Source organism: Colobus angolensis, unplaced genomic scaffold (assembly GCF_000951035.1).
Source record: "Colobus angolensis palliatus isolate OR3802 unplaced genomic scaffold, Cang.pa_1.0 Scaffold3, whole genome shotgun sequence".
Classification (NCBI taxonomy): domain Eukaryota; kingdom Metazoa; phylum Chordata; class Mammalia; order Primates; family Cercopithecidae; genus Colobus; species Colobus angolensis.
The window spans coordinates 28,776,464-28,804,285 of record NW_012116265.1 but is presented as its reverse complement, the minus strand read 5'-3'; the positions used below and the strand labels follow the sequence as shown (position 1 = coordinate 28,804,285).

Here is a 27,822-nt window from a genome sequence, read left to right as displayed (position 1 = left end):
CTAGACACAGAGTACTGACTGGTGTGTTTACAAACCCTGAGCTAGACACAGAGTGCTGATTGGTGCGTTTACAATTCTTGAGCTAGACACAGAGTGATAGACAGAAAAGTTCTCCAAGTCCCCGCTAGGTTAGCTAGATACAGAGTACTGATTGGTGTATTTACAAACCCTGAGCTAGACACAGAGTGCTGATTGGTGTATTTATAATCCCTTATCTAGACATAAAGGTTCTCCAAGTCCCCACTAGACTCAGGAGCCCAGCTGGCTTCTCCCAGTGGACCCCTGCATCCAGGCTGCTGGCGGAGCTGCCTGCCAGTCCGGATCCGCGCCTGCACTCCTCAGCCCTTGGGCGGTGGATGGGACCAGGTGCCATGGAGCAGGGTGCGGCACCTGTCAGGGAGGCTCAGGCCACGCGGGAGCCCACCGTGGAGCTCGGGCTCGGACATGGTGGGCTGCAGGTCCCTAGCCCTGCCCCACGGGGAGGCTGCTGAGGCTCGGAGAGAATTCGAGCATGGTGCATGTGGGCAGGCAGTGCTAGGGGACCCGGGGCAACCTCCGCAACTGCTGGCCCAGGTGCTAAGTCCCTCACTGCCCTGGGCGGGGGCCGCCAGCTGGCCTCTCCCAGTGTGGGGCCCGCAAAGCCCATGCCTGCCTCTGCGGGAACAAACGCAGGCCTATGATACTTCCGGTTCCCGCCTGCACCTCACCCTCCACACCTCCCGGCAAGCAGAGGGAGGTGGCTCCTGGCCTCAGCCAGCCCAGAGAGGGGCTCCCACAGTGCCATGGTGGGCTGAAGGGCTCGAGCGCTGCCAGAGTGGGCGCCGAGGCCGAGGAGGCGCCGAGAGACAGGGCTGCTAGCACGTTGTCACCTCTCACTATCACAAGAGCCTCTAGGGTCTAACAGCCAGAAAGATTAAGATGCGAATGCGAAAGGAACCATACAGATTTCAATTTGGAGAAGTAGAGAGTCTCTGACTATATTTGAATGGAAAGAGACGTCATTATTTTTATCATTGCTTCTTATCTTCTCTCAACTATTCCATGTATTTTCCGTAATTCTCACACCTTTTATTCCTTTCTTTTCATTGGTATAAACATTGTTCATTGTTAAACAAAATATATCACCTATAAAAATCTGACACTTTTGTATGCCCATGGACTACCATTTCTTAGATAAAGATGAAGCATATCAGAAGCTGTCTAAGATTGTTAGAATTCGAGTTAACATTCGGCCAATAAAACAGCCCTAAGTTTTGGACATTTCTCTTGCTCACATCTACCTGAGGTTGGTGATTTTTGTTTGGTTGGTTGGGTTTTTTTTGGTGGGATGGGTTTGTTTTATTTTATTTATGTTTTTTTTTGTAGACGGAGTCTCGCTCTCTCACCCAGGCTGGAGTGCAGTGGCCAGATCTCAGCTCACTGCAATCTCCGCCTCCCAGGTTCATGCCATTCTCCTGCCTCAGCCTCCCCAGCAGCTAGGACTACAGGTGCCCGCCACCTCGCCCGGCTAGTTTTTTGTATTTTTAGTAGAGACGGGGTTTCACCGTGTTAGCCAGGATGGTCTCGATCTCCTGACCTTGTGATCCACCCGTCTCGGCCTCCCAAAGTGCTGGGATTACAGGCTTGAGCCACCGCGCCCGGCCGTTTTATTTTATTTTTAATCTGAATCTTCTTCCCTTGAAGTGGTAGCTGAACTTACTGAGTTTGTGAGTATCAGGGATAGAAGATATCCTGAAGCCACAAGTCACATTTGAAATAGAAAAGTTGCTATTGTGTCCCATGTGAGATGGTTGATTATGTTTAAAGGGCTAAGGAAAAGATAGATACTGTGTGTTTGGCTTTGCAACCAAAGGACCTAGTGCCCTGCCTTTTGTACTTAAATAATGGCTGAAACTGGAAATAGAGCTGAACTCTAAGGAAAAGTTTTCATATCTAAAAGAGTCCATCCTGTATTCAAAGTCTACACACTACAGAGGCTTTGAATAATTTCCTTAAATTTTCACTACTAGAGTTCATTTCAAGTAACTGTTATATTTTCCTTTTAAATAAGAAGATATAATGATATTGTTCTCAAGATTGAGAGACTGTTGAAAAAAAAAGTTGGTTTACCATTTTTAAAAGAAACATATTAGCAAATGCCTCTGAAAATACAGTTATTAGTTTGCCAATAAATGAGTAATGTTACAGTTGTGAGTTAAATATGCATTAAATGTTTGAGAATATATTGGGCTTAAAATACAGTTTCAGGCTTCTATTTCTGGATAAGATGTAGTAAACACATCATACACTATATATATATTCGTCTGTTCTTGTACTACTATAAAGAAATACCTGAAACTGGGTAATTTATAAAGAAAGGAGGCTTAATTGGTTCACTGTTCTATAGGTTGTGCAAGAAACATAGTGGCTTCTGGGGAGGCCTCAGAAAACTTACAATCATGGCAGAAGGGGATGTGAGATGTCTTACATGGTGGAGCAGGAGCAAGAGAGAGGGCAGGGAGGTGCTACACACTTTTAAACAATCAGATCTCCTGAGGACTCTATTGTGAGAAAAACACTAGGGGGTGCTAAGCCATTTGTGAGAAACCACCCCCATGATCCAGTCACCTTCCACCAGGCCCCCCCTCCAGCACTGGGGATTGCATTTCAACTTGAGATTTGGTTGGGGACACAGACCCAAACCACATCACTGTGCTTCCTGCTAATTACAAAAAAAAAAAAAAACTTGTGATTTCCTGTTTTTTGTGTGTTTACTTGTTTGTTTTACTTCCTATATATCCCAGCCAAGGGTACTAGCAGCCTGCAGCTAGAAACCCCAGTGGACAGAGAGGGGGGTAAAAAAGCCCCATTTTAATGATATATATCCAGTTGAAGGCAAGTCATTTTAAAAGTTGCCTCCCTCCCTTCCCCAGGTGCTGTAGCTATGGAAATTGTGCGTGTAGCCCTGTCCCTCATGCTTGTCCTGCAATAATGAGGGTACCCCTCCCACTCCGACTGAACACTGTTCCTACCACTCCCACTGGGCACTGCAGCCATGGAAACTGTGGATGGAACTGCAATAACAAGTTGGCAACCCTCCCCAATGGATGTTACAACCACAGAGACTGTGGGCAAAGCCCTGACCACCATTTCCATCCCCTAAGCCTCCCAACTAGAGTGCAGAGGGAGGATTAAAAAGAGGAGGGAGTTAGAGAAAGAGACTTAAAAAAATCTGTGTTTGAAATCCTGGGCAGACTCCTTAGCATCCCTTGCATGAAACTGATTAGAATCAATACAGAAAAAGGTTTTAGAATTGGGCTTTGCTGTGTTATACCACCTAGGTTTCAGACTGGCCTCTGGGTAGCCCAGTGGAGCAGAACAGAACAACACTAATTAAATTGACATTTGATTCACAGCCTATAAAAGTTGACTAAGGCATGCATTGTGAATCTAAACAATTTGATCGGCTATCAAAAGAGAAAATTTAAACAGCAAAGTCTCCTAACATAATATTCATCATATCAAGAACCGAGAAAATCTCAATTCAAATAACAAAAGATAATCAGCTGGCGCTACACTAAGATGACACAGATGTTGGAATTGTCTGACAAGGATTTTAAAGAAGCTATAATAATAAATATACTCCAATCGCAATTACAGTGTTGAAACAAATGAAAAAAATAGCAAGTCTCAGCAAAGAAATAGATGATATAAGGGAGAAACAAATGGAAATTTTAGAACTGATAAATGAAATAAATTAAAAATTAGTTCAGTAGTAAAATAGAGGTGACAGAGGAAAGAAATCGTGCACTTAAATTTAGATCAATATAAATTATCCAATCTGAAAAACAGAGAGAATAAAGATTTTAAAAAGATGAAGAGAGTCTTATGGGGACCTCTGAGACAGTTACAGAAATATCTTCATATTTGTATCATTGAAATCCCAGAAGAAGAAAAGTAGAAGTGAGAGATTGAAGAACATATTTGAAGAACAGAGAGACACAGGGAAAGAGCCAGTGAAGTCAGGTAGTGATTGGAGTGTTGTATCTACAAGCCAAGGAATGACAGGGATGGCTGGCAACCACCCGAAGCCGGGAGAGAGACACGGAACAACTTCTTCCTTAGGGCCTCCAGAAGGAGACAGCTGTGCCAACACCTTGATTTTGTATTTCTGGCTTCCAGAACTGCCAAGAAACCAAAAGACAGGATGAGAATCAACACTTTGTGAGAGCCCTCAGTGGACCAGAAGCTGGAAAGGCCAAATACTCGCTTTCCTAGCACCCTCCCTGTCATGTACGCCCTCTGCTAGGATGACTGTGTGATTTGCACCTGGTTGATTCAATATAAGAGGAAGTTGGCTGGTGGGAATGTCAGAGAAATGTTTTTCTTTCTGATAAAAATGGAGAGCACATTACAAAAAAGCTCCTGTACTTCTTCTTCCAGCCTTTGGATATGGTGTGAGAAGCTTGAGAGGACGTGAGGCTTTGGAGCTGTTACAGCCATCTTGTGACCATGAGGCATTCAGATAAAAAGCTAACATTCTGAGCCTGGTGAAGAAGAGACTGGCTGGAAACAGCAAAACATTCCTGGGACTGTCCTCTGATTTTCTCATTAAGTAAACAATGTGTTCTTAGTTTTTAAGCACTTTTTTTTTTTTTTTGGAAATACAGCCAAAAGCAGTCTTAACTGATGTACAAGCCAGGTGCCTGACACAATGGGATTCAATATCAGATAAAGGAATAAGAGAAAGAATAAATGAAACTTCTACCATACCTACCTGTACTCCAGCTGTCTCTGTTAACAGGACCTCATCTGGAATACTTGAAGGCTGAGCTGGAATATCTGAGAGCCCATTCCCTCACTTGGCTGATGCTGGAAAGAGCCAAATATCTGGAACATGGAATAGCAGGGGATCACTGGCCATCTGTCTCTGTATTGGTCTTTTCAGCATTGCAACTTCAAAGTAGTAGGATTTTTTACGTGGCAGCTGAGGGCTCCAAAGGTGGTCACTTCAAGAGGCAGAGATAGAGGGAGAACAAGCCAGGAGGAATGTGTGTCCTTGAGGTAACCTAGCCTCAGAAGTCACATAGCATCACTTCTGCCCTACTGTATTGGTTAGAGCAGGCATGAGCTCCACTAGTTGGAAGAGGAGAGGTAGAGATCTCCTCTCTTGATGGGAAGGGGCTGGTTGTAGAAAAGCATGTGGAACTGGAAATACTGCCAGGGCCTTTTTTTTTTTTTTTTTTTTTGAAAATCCAGTCTGCTACAGTGCCTTATACACACCTCTGTTATCATATTGACCATCTCGATGTCATTCATGTCTTTCATGTCTATCCTTCTGACTGAAGGATGCAAGCATCTGGAAGTTTTAGTCTGTGATTTACTAATTTTAGTATTTCTCGATACCTTTATAAAGATATGTTTAATAAATACCTTATTTTGAAGAAAAGAAAAGAAATTAAAGAAATGACAGAAAACTTCTTAAATTTAGCAAACCTAAATATTCAAGAAGCTGGGCAAACTCCTAACAGGAAAAACTCAGATCCATTCCCAGATACTTTTTAAGTAATTTGCTAAAAACTAAAGACAATGAAAAAAATCTTGAGAGCAGCCAGAGAGAAGCAGCGCATTAGTTACAGAGGAACAATTTGAATGACTCTGGGTTTCTTATCAAAAAACATGGAGGCCAAGAGAAGTAGCAAAACTGTTTTGTTTGTTTTGAGCTAACATCTTGCTATTTTGCCCATTCTGGTCTCAAACAATCCTCCTGTCTTGGCCTCCCAAAGTGCTGGGATTATAGGCTTTAAACCAGATTTAAAACATTTTTGTAGTGTTGAAAGGAAAGAATTCTCAACCCAGAATTTTTCACCTAGGGAAAATACAGTGAAGTGAGAAAAAGACATTTTTGGATGAAAGAAAACTCAGAATTCATTGCCAGCAGACTTGTGTAAAAAAGGAAGTTCTTCAGACAGAAAATGATGACAAGAGAATTCTACTGGAACATCAGAATGAAGAAAGTACAAATTAATAAATACAGGGAATTGCCTAATCTTCACTTGTTGAGTTTTTAAAATGTTTGGTTAGAAATAAAATTTCTGACAGTGTCCGATATGGTTCTCAATGTATATGAAGGTGATTTTTAAAACAACTATATCATGAAAGTGGGGAGAGTAAAGGAACCTAAAAAGTAGGAAGGTTTCTGCATTCCATTTCAAATGGTAAAATGTTGAGATGAGTAGACTGTAATAACTGTTGTATATAGATATAATTATCCCTAGAGTAACTACTAAAAATGCTCTATAGGCCAGGCGCAGTGGAGCACGCCTGCAATTCCCCCACACTTTGGGAGGCCGAGGCAGGCGGATCACCTGAGGTCAGGAGTTAGGCCAGCCTGGCCAATATGGTGAAACCCCATCTCTACTAAAATACAAAAATTAGCTGAGCATGGTGGTGTGTTCCTGTAATCCCAGCTACTCGGGAGGCTGAGGCAAGAGAATTGCTTGAACCTGGGAGGCAGAGGTTGCAGTGAGCCGAGTTCGTGCCACTCAAGATTCTGTCTCAAAAAAAAAAAAAAAAGCTCTATAAAGAGATATTTTAAAACACTATAGAACACCATACTTTACAGGAACCATTTCTGATTTTTGTAGTCCCTTAAAACTCTATAGATAAATCAAAATTAAATACTAAAAAAAGTTCAGAGTATGCACAGGCAAGGAGAAATGGGAACAAAAAACAAAAGGAGCAAATAAAAAACAGTAAAGAAAACAGTAAAGTGGCATACTTAAATCCCAACATGTCAGTAATTCCATGAAATATAAATACAAATGATCTAAACATACCAGTTAAGAAAGAGAAAAAAAATACAGGACAGAGACTGGCAGAATGTTTTTTGTTTGTTTGCTTGTTTTTGATACAGAGTTTCGCTCTTGTTGCCCAGGCTGGAGTGCAATGGCACAATCTCGGCTCACTGCAACCTCTGCCTCCTGGGATTACAGGCATGTGCCACCACACCTGGCTACTTTGTATTTTTAGTAGAGATGGGGTTTTTCCATGTTGGTCAGGCTGATCTCGAACTCCCAACCTCAGATGAGGCACCCACCTCGGCCTCCCAAAGTGCTGGGATTACAGGCGTGAGCCCCTGTGCCCAGCCTGTTTTTTATTTTAATGATCTAACTATATGCTGTCCCCCCAAGAAACTAACTTCACATATAATGACATAGGTAGATTAAAAGTAAAATGATGGGCAGATATACCATGTAAACAATAATCAAAAGAAAGAGTGACTGGGCTGGGCGCGGTGGCTCACGCCTGTAATCCCAGCACTTTGGGAGGCTGAGGCGGGCGGATCACGAGGTCAGGAGATAGAGACCATTCTGGCTAACACAGTGAAACCCCATTCTACTAAAAATACAAAAACAAAATTATCCAGGCATGGTGGTGAGCACCTGTTGTCCCGGCTACTTGGGAGGCTGAGGCAGGAGAATGGCATGAACCCAGGAGGCGGAGCTTGCAGTGAGGCAAGATTGTGCCACTGCACTTTAGCCTGGGCAACAGAGCAAGACTGTGTTTCAAAAACAAAACAAAACAAATACAGTGACTATTAATCTCAGACAGAATAGACTTCAGAGCAAAGAAAACTAGCAGAGACAAAGGAAGATACAACAATAATAAAATGATCAATTTACCAAAAAAATGTAATTCTAAATGTGTGCACTTAACAGGTCTTCAAAATACATGAAGCAAAAACTGACAGAACTGAAAGAAGAACAGACAAATATAGTTGGAGACTTTAAAACCCCTCTTTCAATAATTGATGGAAGCATTAGACCAAAAACAAACAAGGTCATTCATCATGACCAAGTGGGATTTATCCCTGGGAAACAAGAATGGTTCGACATACACAAATCAACCAATGTGATATGTCATGTCAACAAAATGAAGGACAAAAACCGTATGATCATTTCAATTGACGCTGAAAAGCATTTAATAAAATTTAACTTACCTTCATGATAAAAACCCTCAAAAAACTGGGTATAAAGGGGGAATATACCTCAACATAATAAAAGCCATATACAGCAGACCCACAGCTAGTATCATAATGGGGGAAAAACTGAAAGACTTTTCTCTAAGATCTGGAGCATGGCAAGGAGGCCCACTTTTACCACTGTTATTCAACATAGTGCTGATTACTCTAGCTAGAGTAATCAGACAAGAGAAAGAAATAACCGATATCTAAATTAGAAAGGAAGAAATCAATTTATTCTTGTTTGCAGACTATATGGTTCAATATTTGGAAAAATCTAAAGACTACCAAAAAAACTAGAAGTGATGAATTCAGTGAAGTTGCAGGTACAAAGTCAACACACAAATATCAGTATTGTTTCTATATGCCAACAGTGAGCAATCTGAAAAAGAAATTTAAAAAAGTAATCCCATTTACAATTGCTACAAATAAAATTAAGTAACAAGAAATTATCCAAAGAAGTGAAGGATCTCTACAATGTTAACTATAAAACACTGATGAAGGAAATTGAAGAGAATGTAAAAAATGGAAAGATATTGTATGTGCATGGATTGGAAGAATAAATATTGTTAAAATGTTTATACTATCCAGAGTAATCTGTAGATTCAGTGTCATCTCTATCAAAATACCAATGACACTCTTCACAGAAATAGAAAAAAGAATCTAAAACTTATATGGAATCACAAAAAAAAACAGAATAGTCAAAGCTATTCTGAGCAAAAACCTCAAAACTGGAGGAATCAAAACTGGAGGAATCACACTGCCTGACTTCAAATTATATACTACAGAGCTATAGTAACCAAAACAGCATGGTACTGGCATATAGACCATAGACCAATGGAACAGGATAGAGAACCCAGAAATAAATCTACATCTACAGTAAACTCATTTTCTACATAAGTCACAAACTTACACTGGGGAAAGGAAAGTCTCTTCAGTAAATGGTGCTGAAAAAACTGAATATCCTTATGCTCAGGAATGATACTAGACCCCAATCTCACCATATCCACAAATCAAAATGGATTAAAGACTTAAATCTGAGACCCCATACTATGAAACTACTAAAGGAAACATTGGGGAAACTCTCCAGGACATTGGTTTGAGTGGGTAAAGATTTCTTAAGTAATACCCGATAAGCACAGGCAACTAAAGCAAAAATGGACAAATGGGATCTTATCAAGTTAAAAACCTTCTGCCTGCGCAGCAAAGGAAGTAGTCAACAAAGTGAAGAGACAACCCACGGAATAAGAGGAAATATTTGCAAACTGCCTACCTGACAACAGATGAATAACCAGAATATAAAAGGAGCTCAAACAACTAAATTTGATCAAAAAGTAAGCAAAAGATCTGAATAGATGTTTCTCAAAAGAAGACATACAAATGGCAAACAGTCATATGAAAAGGTGCTCAGCGTCACTGATCATCAGATAAATGCAAATTTTAAAAACCGACAATGAGATATCATCTCACCCCAGTTAAAATGGCTTTTACCCAAAAGACAGGCAATAGCAAATGCTGAGAAACAAATAACAAATGTGGAGAAAAGGGAACCCTCATACACTGTTAGTGGGAATGTAAATTAGTACAACCACTACGAAGAACAGTTAGGATGTTCCTCATAAAACTAAAAATTGAACTACCATATGATCCAGCAACCCAGCTGCTGAGTATATAATGAAAAGAAAGGAAATCAGTATATTGAAGGAATATTTGCACTCCCTTGTTTACTGCAGCACTTTCCACAATAGCCAGAATTTGAAAGCAACGTAAGTGCCCATCAGCAGATGAATGAACAAAGAAAATATGTGATACCTATACATAATCGAGTACTATGCAGCCATTAAAAAGAATGAGATCCTGTCATTTGCAACAACATGGATGGAACTGCAGATCATTATCTTAAGTGAAATAAACCAGGCACAGAAAGACAAACTTGGCATGTTCTCACTTATTTGTGGGAGCTAAAAATTAAAACAAATTGAACTCATGGAGATAGAGACAGAATGATGGTTACCAGAGGCTGGGAAATATAGTTCTGGGGGCAGGTAAGGGGACATGTTTAATGGGTACAAAAAATAGTTAGAAAAAATAAGTCCCAGTATTTCACAGCACAGCAGGGTGACAGTCAATAATAATTTAATTGTACATGTAAAAATAACCAAAAGAGGATAACTGGATTGTTTGTAACACAAAGGATGGCTACCCCATTTACCCTGATGTGATTTTTCATGCATTGTATACCTATGTAAAAATACCTCATGTATCCCGTAAATATATATACCTACTATGTGCTCAATAAAAATGAAAAAGAAAAACAAAGCTAAAAAAAAAATGTATTATTTACCAGCGACCTTGTTAAAGAGGATGAAAGAGAAGCCATAGACTGGGAGAAATCTGCAAATTACATGTCCAACAAAGGCATGTATAGAGAATGTATTAAGAACTCTCTAATCTCAATAGTAAGAAACAATCTAATTAGAAAATAGGCAAAAGTCTTGTACAGACAGCTATACAAAAGACATATACAGATGACAAATAAGCACATAAAAATGTTCAAAAATCATTAGTTATTAAGGAAATGGAAAAGACATGATGAGATACAATTACCTGTCAGAATGGCTAAAATAAAAAATGCCAGGAATGTGGAACAACGAGCTCTTTCATGCATTGCTTATGAGAATGTAAAATGGTACAGCCATTCTAGGAAACAGTTTGGTAGTTCCCCATAAACATACCATTACCAAAATCATCCAGCAATCACATTCCTGTATATCCTAGAGAAAAGCCATGTCCACACAGAAAGTTGTACACTCATGTGCATAGCATCTTAGTTTGTAATCACCAAAAAGTGGAAACAACCCAAGTGTCCTTCAGTGGGTAAGTAAACTGTGATATAATCCACATAATAGAATACTACCTAGTAATAAGAAGAAATGAACTATTACACACAAGTTGGATGTATCTCAAGAGCATTGTGCTGAGTGATAAAAAGCCAGTCTCAAAAGATTAACAACTATCTAAATTCCATTTATAATTCTCTTAAAGTAACTAAATTGTAGTGATGGAAAACAGTTCAGTGGGTTCCAGAGATTAAGGTTTGGGGAAGAGTGTACCTCTAATTGGAAGTATAAGGGGTTTTTGTTTTGTTTTGTTTTGATGGTACAGCTTGTATCCTAATTTTGGTGGTAGTTGCATGAGTGTATACATGTTAGAAAATCTGAGTGCATGTGAAAACTGGTAAAATCTAAAAAAGTCTGTAGTTTAGTTAGTAGTATTGTGTAATGTCAATTTCCTGATTTTGATAATGTACTATGGTTAAGTAATATGTTCTCCTTGGGGAAAGCTTTTTGGAAGGTACACCGTAAGTACAGTAACTCTGTACTATTTTGGCAGTTTATTATGGATCTTAAATTATTTCAAAATAAAAGTAAAATAAATACAGTGTTAAAAATTTTTGAGGAGTAAAGAGAATAAAATGAACTGGTTACAGTACTGTTCATTGAGGTAGTTTGAGAAAAGTGGTCTTGAGGTTTTGTTTTGTTTTGTTTTTTGTTTTTCATTAAAAAAACAATAATAGCTGGGGATTCCAAAGAAATTCATGCTCAGCTAACAGTGTATTTTTCATGTATGGCTAGCTGCATGGAGAAATGGGACAAATACTCGGTCTTGGAGAAGAGGTACCCAGATTTGACATCTGGTCTAATTGTTGTTGATGGTTTGGTTTTAAAGCCAGTGAATAGACAAGTGCTGTAAGTACCAGTACTACCCAGAAGAACGGTGCTTTGCAGAATGGAAAGCCCAGCAAAACTGTATAACTTAAAACCTGACTTTTATTTAAAACAAAACATTTGGAGCAGCTTTTGCACAGGAACAGTTTCAACCATTGTTTTCCTTTTGCAAGTACTTCATCTTTTACCCTTGATCTTAGCCAAAATGCTGAGAATCGATACTTTATCTTTTTCCTCCTGTGTCATAAGACAGGGCTGACTATTCATAGGCATGCTTTTTACTCCTTTTCCCCGTCTGCCCTCTTCCTCTTCCCCTTTCTGTCCTCTTCTTTTGTCCACCTTTCTTCCCTTCTATTCTCCTCCCAACTCCCCTTTCTTCTATCTTATTTCCTCCTCTCCTCTTTTCCTTTCTCACCCGCTTTTTAAAAAGAGTACCTGTCATATCATACTTGATGATATGTTTTGAGGAAAGAGACCCTAAATGAATTCTGTCAACTAAAATGATGATGGAGGACCTTTCTGAAATTCAGTCTTAATTTTTGTAAGCATGCTCTTTATAACCTCAGCAGTTAAATTGATTCTGAGACCTGGGAATTAGGGTATAAACTTACAGAGAAAAGTTGAGGTGTTTGAGAAGATACATTTTCTGTGCATTTATATAGGATTGTCAGATTCTGGTTCCTCGTGCAACTCAGCTTTTCTTCTGTATCCTTGGAGATAGTTTTATTTACATTACATTCTTGAATGAGAATATGAATCATTATCAGCCTTTCCTTTGTGGCCCTTCTGGTAGCAGAAAAATATTACCAAGGTTATTCTGGCGTGGAAGTCTCTTGAATCTAAGTTGAGGGTTTTCTAGAGACCACCTGGAACTCCCAGAGATAAGAGAATACTGTCTTGAAAGCCTCGATGGAAGAAATGTCCCACATTTGCTTGTTGCTTTCTATTGGATTTATGGAATTTCCATCTTTTAAAGATGACTTTAAAGCATTTAGTAGAGACTTACAGGTAAAGAGCAAAAGTTTTTAAAATGTATTATTTAAAGTAAGCTAAATGTGGCTTTACTTACCAAGACAGGCTTTCCTCTTCAATGACTGTATAGTAACGATCTGCCTTTACTGTAGTCTTTCAGTCTATAAACTCTGTATCTTGGTATCTTTCCTCCCTTAAGTTTCCACTCTTAGATTTTACAGAATACCCATAGGGAAATTTCCCGAAGCACTTGGTAAGCTACTTCGGCCTGAGCTATTGTGTTGTCCTTACTACCTGGAACGGATGGATCGTTTGGGTTGCTAGAGGGGTGGAAAGGATGCCTTAGTACAGTCTTAACTTTGCTATGGAAATATTCTTGTTTAGTATGTTAAAGCCGGTCTTGGCTTTTAAAAGTGAGCATGCTTTCTAACTGTCTCTTTCATAGTTATTAACTATGCCAGAGTCTTCATTTGAATTACCACATGGAGTACTTCAGTTCTCTTATTTGCTTCATTAACTTTTCTCCTTGGTTTTGAAAATAATGTTAGAGAAATAAAATCAGATTGTTTCTAATATAATGAAATGCTTTCAACACACTATTAATGAATTCTTCATTAGCAACACAAAGCTAGATATTGCAAATCTTTTTAAACAAACAAATTAAAAACTGTTTAGTCTTCTGATTAGAGCAGACAAAGAGTACAGTACAATTTAACTCACCTGACCTGACCCGTATTTTTAGTTTTTACTGAACTGTCTTCACTGGAAATAGGAGCTATCTTTGACTTAACTCCTTCCAATAGAAGGGATTTCTTAGAGAGGAGTTGGATCTCCTGGGGTTCTGATTCTTAATTTTCAGTTTACAGAAATAGCTAGATATGTGTTTTGAGCCTGGACTTCTTGTTGCATCTTGTATTGAAGATATCATGGTGAAATAGATAAGGACAGTGGACAGTGGATCAAGAGACCTGCACAGGTCTCTTGAACCTGAGAGGGTTTGCCACCTGTTAATTTATTTTTATGACTATGGACTTGACATCACCTTTGTCTCTGTAGATGTAATTCAGTTGAACTAATGGTTATTGAGCATTTACTGTTTGCGAGAGGTGGCTGGAGATATTATGTCCAGTTTATATTGACTAAATGTTTTCTTTGTTGTTAATTTAGCCTTTTTCTGCAGTGTTTTTGGTCAATAGTAACTCTGGGCAGGTGAGGGATATTACATTGTGGTTGGAAAATTTGTACTCTGAAGTTGCTTTTATTGGTGTGTAGGAAAAATCTTTATTAAAAGTTATAGAAAAAAATCATTAAAAGCCACAAAATCAGTACTATTTTGTAATATTTTATAATTCACAATGCTACTACTTTACTAAGCGGAGTCAGTGGAAACCTGTAAATCCTAAGTAATAGAATAACACCTATGGTTTACTAGTTGATTGAAAATTGTTCTTTTTTTGCAAAGGGGAAATTAACCTGGTATCCTAATTTGAAATACGTCTAACAGTGACTATTTTTATATTTTAACCTAAGTAAAATATGTCAGCATTATGGTGGTACCTTACTGAATTAGTAATCCTTTATTTCTAAGGACTGCTGTTTTCCTTCAAGCACCATTTTGGTTGGAGGCTTATTAATTCAAGTATTGTTCCCAACTGTTGATTTATAGGGCAGAGAGAACAAACACAGCTTTCAGCTCTGTTGAAGCAGGGTCATTCTTGGGAACTAATAGTGTCAGATGAAATGCCTCAGATAGTGTAAAAGAAAATAATTGGGCCAGGAGTGATGGCTCATGCCTGTAATCCCAGCACTTTGGAAGCCTGAGGTGGGAGGATGGCTTAAGTTCACAAGTTCGAGATCAGCCTGGGCGACATGGGAAAACCCATCTCTACCAAAAAATACGAAAATTAGCTGGGCTATTTGGGGGGCTGAGGTGGGAGGATGGCTTGAGCCCAGGAGGTTGAGGTTGTGGCGAACCATGATTGTGCCACTGCATTCCAGCCTAGGCAATAGAGCCAGACCTTGTCTCAAAAATAATAATTGAAGAAAATAAAAAGGGAACTGAATTCAAAAGAATCCTGTTATATCTTAAATCCTTATTTCTTGATTTATATGTACTATGGTGACAGCTTTGCTGATGAATTATAATTACAAAAATGTTGCATAACGTTGTTAGCATATAAAGACCGGTGATTGGGCTCCCTTGCAACACTAACACTGAAAAAGAACACACACATACAAAAAACTGGATTTATTCAGTGTGAAATAATGTCTTTTGAAATTATGAGGGTAAATAAGAAGTATGTTCAGATTAATTTTGTGCATACATCATCTCATTTATTTAGCCTCATAGTAGCTCTGAGAAAGAAGGGTGAGTGAACAGGGAGAGGCTGTGTAGGGAGGTAATTTTTGTGTCTATTTTAAACTAACCAGTTGAAACCAAATCACACAATTGAGTTCATAGCAGAACCTTCACTGGACCAAAATCATATCTTTAACCTCTGTATCCAAGCCCTTTCATTAGAGAATGTTGTCTTAGGTAATTTTCACAAATTTACCTTGTATTTCTAAAACTTGAATTATCATTATTCAAGGAGCTAGAATATATCTGCCTATTGGTGAGTCTGACTTTTAAGTAGATCCCATATACAAAAATCTCATTATAAAACATAATTTATTGTGTTTATAATTTAGAGTAAAGCTTCTTTTAGTAATGAGACCCTTCTATATATCTTGCTCATGGATATGACACATTTTCTAGTCTTTTGCAGACATCAACTGGATAGTATAAAACTAGGATCAGTGGTAACTGACAAGAGCTATTTGGTAAGAAATTTGAAAACTACGAAACTATGGCTCTGTATCCCTTTTATAGAGTCCCATAAATCTCTTTATATTTGTTGCTATTCTGTAACAATGCTGGATAACAAAGGCTTGACTTAGAATAGGGGTTTTCTCTAAAGTTCCTTTTCATCAGAATAAATTCCTGTTCATTTCAGAGTTGTTGCTTTATTTTTTTTCTAGATGTGTACTCTGATAAACCTAATCTTGTGTTAGGAGCATAAATACCTTTTCTATTCTTTAGTGTCCTCTGTCTTTTTCTGGAACTTTTATGAGCAAGTTAATTTGAATTTTCCAGACTTCTAAATATTATTTGGACAAAAAAATTGGGCTGTGACTCTGAGCTTTTTCAGTGTTTCATTTACTGTTATCAGTACAATCATTCATTTTCTCGTATCACCCTTCGAGTCTTCCATTCATCACCTTATATGTATAGACATTTTTCATTTCAGAATCAAGCATAATGGATTTTACCTCTTTCTTTGTGTCCTCTATGACATAAACAGAAAAGAATTAATATAGTCTGTCTTCAGCTTGATTTGAGATACACTAAGCATCATTCATTAAACCACTTGTACAGATTGCCCTTTTAGGTCTCAGCTCTTGTGCTCAAAGTGTTAGGTTCTAGTCAAACTCTATTCTTAACACAGTGAATATACTTTCTTAAATGTAGATATGAGTCTTCTTTTAAATAGAAAATCTGTAGTTTCCAAACTAAAGGTCAGATGTTTCAATTATTATGTTCCTTCACTCTTTTTTTCCTTAAAAAAAAAAAAAAGAAGACGATGACGACGACTAACATCAGATGTAATAGTAGGGGAAATTGGGTGTGAGGTATATGGGAATTCTCTGTACTATCTTTGTAGTAATTTAGTACATCTAAAAACTGTTCTAAAAGAAAAGGTTTATTGAAGAAGATATGAAGGACATTTCCTTTTTCATTCATATAAATTTTAGTGATATTCAAGTATTCTATTTCTCATGAAAATCTGACAAATGTCAATGTTATTTGTCCATTCTTTTGATAAACTGAGTCAATAATAAACCTTTGGATCAGTTTGAGAATATTATTTATTCCCAGGATCCTTATACAATATTGCACAGAAATTAAATGACGCAGATCTCCCATTCCCACATGTTACCACACTCCTCTGTTCCTCTCAGATCTTTTGTGGCTATAGCAACAAGTGTGAGAATGCTTGTTGCTTTAGGAGTCTGCCGTGAGTGAGTTCATAGTTTCAAAGAATCAGCAACTCTACTGCTTGATTGTGGAAGCAATATTGACCAAATCTTGCTGAATTTTATCAGGGTTCTCTCAGATTCAAAAAGGCTCTTAACTCTTCCTAAGGTTCTTGATGGTATTTCTGCTTTGATCTAAAAAAAGACCAGCTTGCTGTGACACATTTGAATATGAAAGCTACCTGTTCTGGAGGTAACTTGTGTTTTCCCTTCTCAGTTTTTCCTTTGGAATCACTTCACAAACTGCAGCTTTTCTTTCTAGGGCTCTGCTTGACAGGACAGATGATATCCCTGGAAAATAGTTTCAAAGTTGATGTTTGGTGACTGCATTATTCAAGGCTCATATAAATTGAGAACTGGTTACCTTGCCTCTTGCTATGTAGGATAAAAGATTCTGTTCTTAGAGTCACCCATTCTCTCTCTCATAGACAAAATAGCTAGGAGAACTTCTCAAACTAATTTTGTTATATGAAGAACTAAGATGCCTAGGAATAATTTAGCAATAGTTCATCCAAATTAAAGAAAAGTTGAACTTAAATTTAGAATGGAAGAAAAAGAAATTATCATGTTAGCTAAACATTTGCTGTCTGGATCTCCCAATTAAAAAGTGGCATACTACATCTCAGGTTAGCCAGTATAGAACACGTTCTACATTCAGTTGTGAAAATGGCTGGTAGCTATCATCAAGTATGATTTTTTTAAATGTTCCATGCCTGATATTTTGTAATTTTTGAAATCAAATATCCCTTTACTCAGTGACTTTTACTTCATAATGAAAAAGTAGATTTTGTTGTAATATATAAAATTGTGGAGATAGATGGAATTAACAGAGAAATTAGAATTTTTCTTTTAAGATAATTTGAGTTTCATCGTAGAAGATAAGCTCAGAATGCTGAAGTGCTGCTGGAATAAATGAACTGTTTTACTTTTTTCATAAAGATATTGATGTATGCAACTTACAATTCAGAGATGATTCCATTTGCATGTTCTGAGTGATGAAGAAGTGAAAGAAGTAAGAGACTGAGTAATAAAGAAGTGAAAGAAAGAACTTATACACTGCTGGTGGGAATGTAAATTAGTTCAGCCATTGTAGAAAGCAGTGTGGAAATTACTCAACCAAAAACCATTTGACCCAGCAATCCCATTACTGGATATGTACGCAAAGGATTATAGATCATTCTACTATAAAGATGCATGCATATGTTCATTGCAGCACTGTTCACAATAGCAACGACATGGAATCAACCTACATGCCCATCAGTGGTAGACTGGGTAAAGAAAGTGTGGTACATATATACTATGGAATACTATGCAACCGTAAAAAAGAATGAGATCATGTCCTTTGCAGGGGCATGGATGGAGATGGAGGCCGTTATCCTTAGCAAACTAATGCAGAAACAGAAAACCAAATACTGCATATTTTCACTTACAAGTAGGAACTAAATGATGAGAACACATGGACACGTAGAGGGGAACCACAGACACTGGGGCCTATCGGAGGGTGGACAGTGGGAGGAGGGAGAGGATCAGGAGAAATAACTAATGAATACTAGACTTAAAACCTGGGTGACTAAATAATCTGTACAACAAACCCCCCTTGACACAAGTTTACCTGTATACAAACCTACACATGTATTCTTATACTTAAAATTAAAAAATAAAAAACAAAATGCAGTGTTAAAAATGAGAAGTGAAAGAATTTTTAAATGTAACTGCTTAATTTCACATTTGTTTAGAGTTCTTCCCAAGAAACTTGCTTTTCACTGCAGTCTCCTTAAATATGTACGTACAGTTTTCATTGGATTCATTGAAATCCAATCCAGCAGGATTCTTTCCTAAATAAGAAACATACTGGATCAGTCCTGACCTATTTTATGATTTTTGGTACTTGTCACCTGTAAAGAGAAGTTAAGGGAACATCACCCCAACTCCACAAAAATACCATCAGAGACATCAGAGACTATTATGAACACCTCTGTGAACACAAATTAGAAAACCTACAAGAAATAATTCCTGGAAACATACAACCTCCCAAGACTGAACCAGGAAGAAATTCATACCCTGAACAGACCAATAACAAGTTCTGAAATTTAATTAGTAATAAAAAGCCTGCCATCCAGAAAAGGCCCAGGGATAGACAGCCAAATTCTACCACACATTTAAGAAGACCTGGCACCATTCCTACTGAAACTGTTCCAGAAAATTGAGGAGGAGAGACTCCTCCCTAACTCGTTCTATGAGGGTAGCATCATTCTGATACCAAAACCTGGCAAAGACACAAGAACAAAAAGAAAGCATCAGGCCAATATCCTTGATGAACATAGAAGTAAAAATCCTCAACAAAATAATAGCAAGCCAAATCCAGCAGCATAACAAAAAGCTAATTCACCACAATCAAATAGGCTTTATCCCTGGGATGCAAGATTGGTTCAACATACACAAATCCATAAATGTGATTCATCACGTAGGCAGAACTAAAAACAAAAAGATTATCTCAATAGATGCAGAAAAGGCTTTCAATAAAATTCAGAATCTCTTCATGTTAAAAATCCTCAACAGACTAGCCATCAAAGGAACACACCTATAAATAGTAAGACCCATCTATGATGAATCCACAGACAACACCATACTGAGTGGACAAAAGCTGGAAGTCTTCCCCTTGAGACCTGGAACAAGACAAGGATGCCCACTCTCACCATTACTATTTAACATAGTTCTGAAAGTCCTAGCCAGAGCAGACAGGCAGGCAAGAGAAAAAAATTAAAGGCATCCAAATAGGAAGAAAGGAAGTCAAACTACCTCTCTTTGCAGGCAGTATGATCCTACACCTAGAAAATCCCATAGTCCCTACCCAAAAGCTCCTAGATCTGAAAAGCAACTTCAGCAAAGTTTCATACTACAAAATCACTGTACAAAAATCAGTAGCATTTCTATACACCAGTAATGTCCAACGTGAGAGCTCAATCAAGAATGGAATCCTAGTCACAATTGCCACAAAAAGAATGAAATACCTAAGAATACTGCTAACTAAGGACATGCAAGATCTCTACAAGGAGAATTACAAAACACTGCTCAAAGAAATCAGAGATGACACAAACAAATGGAAAAACACTCCAGGCTCATGGGTAGGAAGAATCAATATCATTAAAATGGCCATAGTGCCCAAAGCAATTTACAGATTCTATGCTATTCCCATCAGACTACTAATGACATTCTTCACAGAACTAGAAAAAACTGATGTAAAATTCATACGGACTCAGAAAAGAGCTGAATAGCCCAAGCAATCCTAAGCAAAAAGAACAAAGCTGGAAGCATCGCATTACCCGAATTCAAACTATACTACAAGGCTACAGTAACCATGGTATTGGTACCAAACACCATGGTACCCATACCATGTATCACCATACCAAACAGCATGGTACTGGTACAAAAACAGACATATAGACCAGTGGTACAGAATGGAGAGTCTGGAAATAAAGTCATACACCTACAACTTTCTAATCTTTGACAAAGCTGACAAAAACAAGCCAAGGAGAAAGGACTCCTATTCAATAAATTGTGCTGGGATAACTGGCTAGCTATATGCAGAAGATTGAAACTGGACCCCTTCCTTTCACTGTATACAAAAATTAAGTCAAGATAGATAAAAGACTTACATGTAAAACCTAAAACCATAAAAACTCTAGGAGAAAACCTAGGAGATACCATTATGGATATAGGCCCTGGCAAAGATTGCATGATGAAGACACCAAAAGCAGTTGCAACAGAAACAAAAATTGGCAAATGGAACCTAATTAAAGAGCTTCTGAACAGCAAAAGAAATTATCAACAGAGTAAACAGACAACCAACAGAATGGGAGAAAATATTTGCAAGCCATGAAAGGTCTAATATCTAGAATCTATAAGGAACTTAAATTAACAAGCAAAAAGCAACATTATTAAAAAGGCAAAGGACATGACAGACACTTTTCAAAAGACATATACACAGTCCAATAAGTATGAAACATCACTAATCATTAGAGAAATGCAAATCAGAATCACAGTGATACACCATCAGAATGAGATAACAGTCAGAATGTTGTTATTAAAAAGACAAAAAATAACATGCTGGTAAGGCTGCAGAGAAAAGGGGCATTTATACATTGCCAATGGAAATGTAAATTAGTTCAACCATTGGAAAGTAGTTTGGCAGTTTCTCAAAGAACTCAGAGAGCTACCATTTGACCCAGCAATCCCATTATTGGGTATATAACCAAAGGAATATAAATTATTCTGCTATAAAGACACATGCACTTATGTGTTAATCACAGCACTATTTGCAAGTGCAAAGACGTGGAATAAACCTAGTTGCCCATCAGTGGTAGACTAGGAAAAAGATATGGCACATATATATCATGGAATAGTATGAAGCCTTAAAAAAGAATGAGACCATGTCCTTTGCAGCAACATGGATGGAGCTGGAGGTCACTATCCTAAGCAAACTGATGCAGGAACAGAAAACCAAACACTTCATATTCTTATTAAAAGTGAGAGCTAAACATTGAGTACATATGGACACAAGAGAATTTTAGACATTGGGGCCTACTTGAGGGTGAAAGGTGGGAGGAGGGTGAAGATCAAAAAACCACATGTCACTTACTATGCTGATTACTTGGGCTGTATACCAAACCCCCACGACATACAATTTATAGAACAAACCTGCACACGTGCCCCTGAAGCTGAAAGCAAAAAAAAAAAGAGAAATTGACCTCTCTGTACAACTTATCTTTATTTTTGTTTCTCTTTCTCCCTGACAGAATCCCAAGGACTGCAGCAAAGCCAAGAAGCTGGTGTGTAATATCAACAAAGGCTGTGGCTATGGCTGTCAACTCCATCATGTGGTCTACTGCTTCATGATTGCATATGGCACACAGAGAACACTCATCTTGGAATCTCAGAATTGGCGCTATGCTACTGGTGGATGGGAGACTGTATTCAGGCCTGTAAGTGAGACATGCACAGACAGATCTGGCATCTCCACTGGACACTGGTCAGGTAAGGAGCTTGTGCAGCATATGAGATCTCTGGGCTGATTCACTCAATTACCAGATTATTAGATTTCTAGGTAGACCTTCATGGAACATACTCGTCTTTTCCTCTGGATCCATGAATACTATACATTATCCAGATAAAATCTAGAAGAACAGTATTTTATTTTAAAAGTATTTTATTATGTATTTCATTTCTGATGCTCATTTTTATGTGAATTTAGCAAAATCACTGAGTTTTTTTCAGGGAGCATAATTTAATATTTTAATTATAATGATGTGCCTTTCACTCTGTAGGATGATTTCACATTGTTGAACTCATTTTAATATGAAATAATCATCATATAAAGTAGTCCAGTTTATATGGACTGCTATATGTGAATAGCATGAACATGCATGAGAATCACCTAGAAGTCTTCATAAAACTCCATTTTCTGATAAGGAAGGTGTGGGGTGCAGCCTGAGAGTTTTAATTTCTGACAAAAGTTTTGGGTTCAGGGACCGTGCTTTGAGAACCACTGAGGTGGACCTTGCTGGTAACTTTATCTTCAAATGAAGCCTAACTTGTGTGATTTTAATTGTATTCAGGAAACATTTAATTAATAGTAATGTGACTAAGGTACTATACTAGGCATTATAAGCAGATAGATCACTAAGAAATTTCCTTTCTCTCCAAGGAAGTGGTGATGGTGTAGAATATAGAAAAGAGTTTCTTACTGCTAGTCTAGTGCTTTTCCTTCTACAATCATGATCTTTAAGATCTAAAGTTGGGCTACCTTGTTTAAATTGTGGCTTTATTGTTTTGTAATCTTGGACAAGTTACTTAACCTAGGTCTTAGTTTCCTTATCAGTAAAGTGAAGAGTAATAACTTACTTTATTGAATTGTTGCTAGATTAAATGAAATAATACATGTAATGCACTTACTACCTGATATATGAACTCATATCTAGTAATTTTTAGCTACTATGAATAGCCTTTATTCATTAAACAATTGTGCCTACAGTGCCTACAGTGTGCCTACAGTGTGACAAATACTGAATTAAGTACTTGTGACAAATACTGAATTCAGTAATCAGGATAAATGCTAAGCAAGACAATACACATCCTCTGCACTCACATCTTGTGGGAATTTCAACATTTTTCAAAAAACTGAGGCATTTCAGTTAATATCATTTATTATGGGGCTAAGCACCTTTTTTCACAAGCTACAACACTAGATACAAAATAGGGAGCTATGTCATCAGCAAAGTAACTTTGGTTCCTTCATTTCTTTTGCCTCCTTTGAAAAAAAATCAGTAATATCTGACTCTGCAGAAGTGTCATGAAGCTTAATTGAGTACTTTCTATAAAATACTTTTGAGTTGCTCTGCAAGAGGTCCTGTATGAATTAAAAGTATTTTGTGATTTTTGTCTTCTGTAGGGTAGAAGCCTCATTTTATATATCAACTGATTTTTTGTTTTTAACTCACTTCAGATTTTAAGGTGAACCTCTTTATCTAGAACCTAGTTGAGCTTTAGTTTTAAAGTTTCATCTTCTCCTGATCTGGTCTGTACTTTTCACAGCTAGTGCCAACAGGTTGGTTATAAAGATTAGGAAGATACTAAATCTATCATTCAGGAAAAGAAACTCTGCCAGCCCCACTGTGGCTAACTTTTTTCGTTTCATGGACTTAGTTCAGTTTAAACTTCCTTGATTGTGGAAATAATAGGTAGGGCCAAACTTTGCTTCTCTGGTTCTAGGGGGAGAAAACTTTTTGGATGGTAGTCAGAAAAGTGAAGTTACCAGATTTATCAGGTTTAATATACAGTTTAGCCCTGCCTGTATGCTACAAGTGGTTATTTGGTTTGTTTGATTTTTAATTCTTACTTGTACATTTTGTAGTCTGTAGTGGCAACCACAGGGTATGAAAATTTTAAATGGCTTGAATTTCAAACACTCAGAATTTCTTAATGTTACAACTAAAGAGGATGTAGAAATCATCCTTTCTTTATTCATCTGGAATCAAAGGCCTAGTAAAGGCTAAATGACTTTCCCAGGGTTATACAGCTTATAAATGCCAGAACTCTGGTTAGCACATTCACTTCTCCATACCCCCCGTCTAAGTCCTTATCAGTAAACCCATGCCAAATACTTTACCTAGCAGAATGATGATTAGAGGCACGGAAACTACCTGGAATATCTGGAAATTAAATAAAATAGTTTTAATAATTTAGATACCAATCTTATATCTGAAAAGAGATTTCTTTTAAGGTTAGAATATTTTTGTTTTTATGAAGAGTATAACTGCCATAGATTTCTGTCTGCTTATTTACATTATATATGTACCCTTTAGAGAAACTATTGAACATATTTCCAAGAATTAAAGGAAATAGTGAATTTTAATAAGCTCCTTGACATTAATCCTTTAGTTAGTTATAAATCAACTATGTCTGTTGCCATTCTGAGTTGTAAAAAAATATTGGGATAGTTCCTTTGTCACCATTACTGTGAAATTATTATTGTTCATACATAACTTGACATGATGTCCCTACAGATGGAATTTAGTAATTCTTGTTCAAGTCTGTCCACCAGTGCAGGAATTAGTTTGCACATTGATCATTTCATAGCTATATCATACCTTATTATAGGTTGATGTCTATTTTTCTTCTGCATTATTTTATGTTTGTGTGTGAAACTATATCCTTTGTACCAAGTAAAATGGTTAAGTGAAGGAAAATACTAAAGGTGATGCTTCCAGTAAAAAGTAATCAAAATATTTCCCATCACCTGTACGTGCCATGTCTATTCCTAATAGTTTACATGTCCTAAGGTTGATGATGAAATGATCAATTTAGTTTTTTACACCAAAAGATGTTTCCTCAACCTGAACTAACTACACATACTAGACCCAATTCTTCCACATAGATTGCTGGTGATAATTCAAAATGGGAATCTTGCCTTTATGTTTAATGATTTGAAGTACCTTTCAACAATATTTATTTATTTATTTATTTATTTATTGTTTTGTTGTGTTTTGTTTTTAGAGACAGAGTCTTGCTCTGACACCCAGGCTGGAGTGCTGGGACATGATCCCAGCTCACTGCAGCCTCGAACTTGTGGGCTTAAGCAGTCCTCTCACTTCAGCCTCCACAGCACCTGGGACTACAGGCATGCTCCATCATGCCCAGCTAGTTATTTTATTTTTTGTTAGAAATAGGGTCTCACTGTATTGCCCAGGCTGATCTTAAACTCCTGATCTCAAGCAGTCCTTCCGCCTCAGCCTCCCAAACTGCTGGGATTATAGGCATGGGCCACTGTGCCTGGCCTCAACAATTTATAATTTTGTTTTTTAAAAGATATTGACTATTTTAGGCTATATATGATGACTAGCTTTCAAAATACAATTCTAGCTTATATAAATACCATTGAATAGATGGTTTAGTGATAGAGAACTCCATTTAAATTCAGTTCCTCACTTCAAACTTTTTCCTTGTAAAAATTAAAAATTATTCCCCTTAACAGTTAACCTAGACTGTTTTGTCTTCCTACTCTTGTCTTTTTCCCACTATCTTAAAAAATAAATAAGTTAAACTGAATTCTTAATATGATAAATGTAATTGAAAAATTTTATGTGTAAATGAAAATAATGACTAGTAAAAAAATAATTTATAAATATGATGAAGTTTGATGCCCTGGAGGCGAGGTGCCTGGCTTAAATACATGTCTAGGTAGATGACCATTTGGTATATTCACTTATCTAAACTGAATGGTAACCTTCTCTCCATGCCTCATTTCCAAAAGGTTTTAGTCAAAGAGTTTTATTTGACATCTTATTTATGTGGCGGCAGCCTTAAAATAAAAGTAATTCAATTAAAGTATTTGCTGTTTGCTAGATACCTATGCTGGACTACATGAAGACAGACACAGTCTCTTTCCTGCAAAGGGCAGTCAAGGGGGAATGGTAGACAACTAAATAAGCAATTAAAATGTGTTAATGTGGTGGTATGGGTAAGTTAAGACTATCCTGAAGCAAATATCTAATACATATTTGGGGTTCTTTTGGAAGAAATGATTTTTAAGCTGAGACCTAAATTATGCGTAGGAGTCAACCAGGTAGGGACATGGTGGAAAATTTTCTGTCAGTGGGCACAATATGTAGAAAGAGAGGCAAGAGAACATGGAGTCACTAGGGGAACTAGTAGTAGTTCATTGTAAAGCTTGAATACTGAGAGACTAGCTAATGTTTCATTTTAAAAACAAGCATCACTTATAGGATTTCCATTTTGATGGTTGTGTATTTTTGTTCTTCCCTAAAACTGATAGGTTTTAATTCAAGATTCAAAGCTCTTTTATTGATTTTGGTTTAGAGAGTAGACAGAGTTATAAGAAGTTGATTTCAGGTGCCTTTTTTTGTTATCTCATAACTATTAAACTGTTTATTCAAATATCTCAGGTCAGAAGGAAAATCTTTAGCAAGTAGAACACAAATGAAATTATACTTGCAATCTTTCCTTTGAAACTGATATTTTAACCTTTACAAAACTACTAAGATGTCTATTGGAATCATCTAAATATTCTAACCAAGTTATATCCTTATAATGATTGACGTCAGGTAGACCAGTTTATAAACTGATATTAAGCAACAATGTGATTAAGAATATATAGGTATAATATACGTATTAGGCTATAGATATGTGTCTGTTAAGTCTTTTTACAGTAGTATTTTCAGTCTTTGATAATTGTATTAATAGAAACTTAAAACAAGTACATTTACTATTTTTGATCGCTTATGCTGCAAAAAGTCTTGATTTCTCTGTGTAGGTGATCTGAGAGAGAGGAAGGATATTGGACTGTGGGTCTGATCCAGTTCTGTTGTTTTTAGCTTTCTGAACTTTGTGAATTAACTTTAGCTTCTGAACTTCAGTTTAGCTCTTTAAAAAAAACTCATGATACTCATTACCTACCTCCCTGTCCACCTGGAATATATTATTAGGTTATAAGCTGCAACAACAGGAAAGTTATCCTTTTATTCTGAGATGAAAATCATGCCTTTATAAGAGCTTCATATGTATTTTTTTTAAGTTAAATGGAAAAGTTGAAAGAAATACATAGAAGCAAGATAACTTCTGATAATAACTTCTAGACGTTCAGAATATCTCTATGCTTAATAAATCCACCATTTAATCAAAATAAATTTCTGGGCCACTCATAGTCTCTCTGCAGCTACCTTAAGCCTTCAGCAGTTCTAAGTATTTTTTTTAATCTCAACATACCTGAGATATAGAAGGTATACTCTTGCTTGTAATGGTTATTCTGTGTAATTAGTGAAACTGGCTTTGTTGCAGGAAAGATGTGGTTGTGCAGGGAGGCGATTTGGAGAGTGAGTTGATACCACATATCGTTGAAAAGCTACATGTCTCCTCTCCAAGATTCTAGTAGGTTTCTCTGCCCTTTACCTGACTCCTTTTAGAATCATTAACCTAAACAAGTATAATTGCAGGTACATAAGGACTTTTGATTGAACTGCTATAAAACTTTTTTGTTTTACTACTTATGGGCCATAAAAGAAAGAAAGATCTTTGTTTCAGGAATTTAAAATACTAGTTAGAATATACTTATGTCTCAGAAGAAGTCAAACTGCTTTTCACCATGACATCTTCTTTCATTTCCCACTTGAGGAGATAGAAGTCTGTGGTGTCTCATTAAAATCTCATTGAGATCATCAGGAAATACGGGAATAGGGAACTGAAACTTTGTCCACATTATAGCCTTGACCCTTGTGAGCTTACACTCTTACAATTATAGATATTTATTTTCATATTTATCCTGTGCTCAAATTGAGTTGTGAGTAAACCTGGGGAAAGTGAATTAGAGATTTGCAACCTACCAGGATAAAACATGGTACATTTTCTTGGACTATTAATTTTATTTACTGGTAAATCATTTTCAAATAATAAAACAAGATCTATAATGGTATAAAATGAAAATCTGATCAAACTCCAGCCCATTGATTGAGGCCAGTCTTCATATTCTCA

General features: G+C 37.1%; 1 protein-coding gene across 6 annotated transcripts in view; it reads left to right on the top strand.

Moving 5' to 3' along the window:
- FUT8 (fucosyltransferase 8 (alpha (1,6) fucosyltransferase)) overlaps positions 1-27,822 on the top strand; it is a 342,950-nt gene that overhangs the window by 253,284 nt on the left and 61,844 nt on the right. For all 6 annotated transcript variants that reach the window (XM_011949753.1, XM_011949756.1, XM_011949751.1 and 3 more), the window contains one exon: positions 21,576-21,813. In XM_011949753.1, coding sequence (XP_011805143.1) covers positions 21,576-21,813 — 238 coding nt within the window. The remainder of the gene's footprint in view (positions 1-21,575; positions 21,814-27,822) is intronic.